The sequence below is a fragment of the Globicephala melas genome, chromosome 12 (assembly GCF_963455315.2).
Source record: "Globicephala melas chromosome 12, mGloMel1.2, whole genome shotgun sequence".
NCBI classification, from domain to species: Eukaryota; Metazoa; Chordata; class Mammalia; order Artiodactyla; family Delphinidae; genus Globicephala; species Globicephala melas.
In genome coordinates, this window is record NC_083325.1 from 68,890,227 (window position 1) to 68,892,340 (window position 2,114).

General features: G+C 37.0%; 1 protein-coding gene across 1 annotated transcript in view; it reads right to left on the reverse strand.

Annotated features, from left to right (window-relative positions):
• The window catches only part of SLC4A1AP (solute carrier family 4 member 1 adaptor protein), a 30,324-nt gene that overhangs the window by 27,150 nt on the left and 1,060 nt on the right, over nt 1–2,114 (reverse strand). The window contains exons 2-3 of the mRNA XM_030858088.3: nt 1,703–1,898; nt 116–238 (exon numbers count right to left, since the gene is read on the reverse strand). Of these exons, the coding sequence (XP_030713948.1) occupies nt 116–238; nt 1,703–1,898 (319 nt within the window). The remainder of the gene's footprint in view (nt 1–115; nt 239–1,702; nt 1,899–2,114) is intronic.

Genomic DNA, 2,114 nt, shown 5'->3' on the forward strand with positions numbered 1-2,114 from the left:
GAACTAAACAAGGAGGAGAGCAGATAAATTACAGCATTTCTAAGTACCTGAAGATCTGGAAAACCACCCTGTTGTGGATACATTATACTGGCAGTGTCAGAATCTGTTTACATACCTTCTCGGTCAAAAAAACCTTGGAGAGCCTTTTTTGGATCCTTTATATAAAAGGCCTCTCTTTCCTGCTGAAACTCTAAGACAATGGGGTTCTCTTCAGCCTCATCCTCTACAGCATCTTCTCCTACAGGATACGGGAAAGAAAAGACAATCAGACATAAGAGACTATCTGAATGACACCCATTATCCCTTCAGGCTGAATGAAGATACAGTTATCAGTGATGAAAAGAAAGGTGGGGGTGGGGGGGAGGAGGACAACCACAAGACCATCAGTATGAACATCTTCAGGTTTTCTAAATTGTGTGACAAGTTAAAACTTGTTTTCATGGCACCTTATTTTTGTTCTCCATCACTATATGTATTGATATTTTAAAAGCAAAATTACCTACCACATTCTCTATGTAAAAAAAAAAAAAAAAAAATGAAGTTCCTCAGCCCAGCATTCTCACTCTCTCACACCCAGGTCTAATACTTTGTCTTCAGTATAATTTCCCAATACTTATCATATCCACCAACAGACTGGTCTACTTAGTACTCCATTACAATCATCAATCCCTGCCCCAAATACCACCCCAATGCTCAGCTTCTTAAGGGCTTCTTTTCCTTTCCTTCAAGTCCCAGCTCAAAACCCTTCTGTTTATAAACTTATAAACTGTCCCAAAGATCTGTTAATGCTAGCCAACAGAAATATAATGAAAGCCATATATGCAATTTACATTTTCTAGTAGCCACACCAAAAAAGAGAAACAGGTGAAATTATTATCAAGGAATATACATAAAATATTATGAATATTTTACATTCTTTTTTCACACTAAGTCTTTGAAACCCAGTGTGTATTTTACATTTACAGCACATGTCAATTTGGACTAGCCACACTGTAAGTTCCCAATGTGGCTGATGACCACCATATTGGATAGTGCAGGTCTAGGTCCTCAGTGACTGCTCCCTTCTCTGAACCCTTACCCTAGCATACTAATGGTTTCTAGCTTTTGTTTGGCACTTACCACAAGTAATTTCATAAGATTTATCTGTCTTCCCAACAACATAGTAAGGCCATCTTCTAGCTTTTCAAAATCCTAGCTCCTGAATACCCGTCCTCTAAAATGTCTGGTGTTATGGAAAATTCAATTTATTCCTCTGATTAGATATTTTCACATTTCAGGGTATTTACCCAAAGTATGAAAAATTCAAAAGAACTCCTATACTGAATAACATTCTGTTTTATTTGACTGAATGTAGTTTCACCCCCTTTAGCAATAATCAGTACTTAAATAAATTTTAATGGTTAAAAATAATAAACTATACACTGAGGAACTTTTGAACAAAGGAGTGCACTGTAAAACACATTAAAAGAAATCAATAGTACCCATAATTCAATTTTTTAGCATCAGAAAAGTTAATAAATCTGAGTTTGAGTAACCTAATGTGCAAACTGTATTTGTCCTATCAATCTCAAAGAGTCATGAAAGCTGTATGATAAAAAGAAAAACAAAAAACCCCAAACAAAAAAACACCAAAAAACATTTAAGCGTACTAGTAGAAATGAATTTAAAATATTAACCTCTGGCAGCAATTTTGATTCCTTACCCATTCCCCAGGTGCAGCCCATTTCATCATCTTGACTACTAGTATTTCTCTTTCTTTCAGCTGTATCCGTTTCCTCTTCTTCATCTGAGTCTTCTCCCAGCATCTTCTTTTCCAACATCATTTGTTGCTGCTTGCGCAATTCCTTCAATTGCGTTACTGTCAACTCAGATTCTGCCTCTCGGTCTTCCTCTGGTCCCTGATGGATCAAGCAAAAGAATTCTTTTACAGTTGATTGTTAAAGTCACTTTCAGAAATATGGCAATGTGTACAGAGGTCTGGAGATGAGGGGCCAGATTTCTCCACTTTTGTAATCGCTGACTGAGACAATCTCCTAACTTAGTGAAAACTTAACGAGCTCAGGAACGCAGCTGGGTGCACTCCAGAGACTGCAATTCTAGGTTTTTCTACTTAC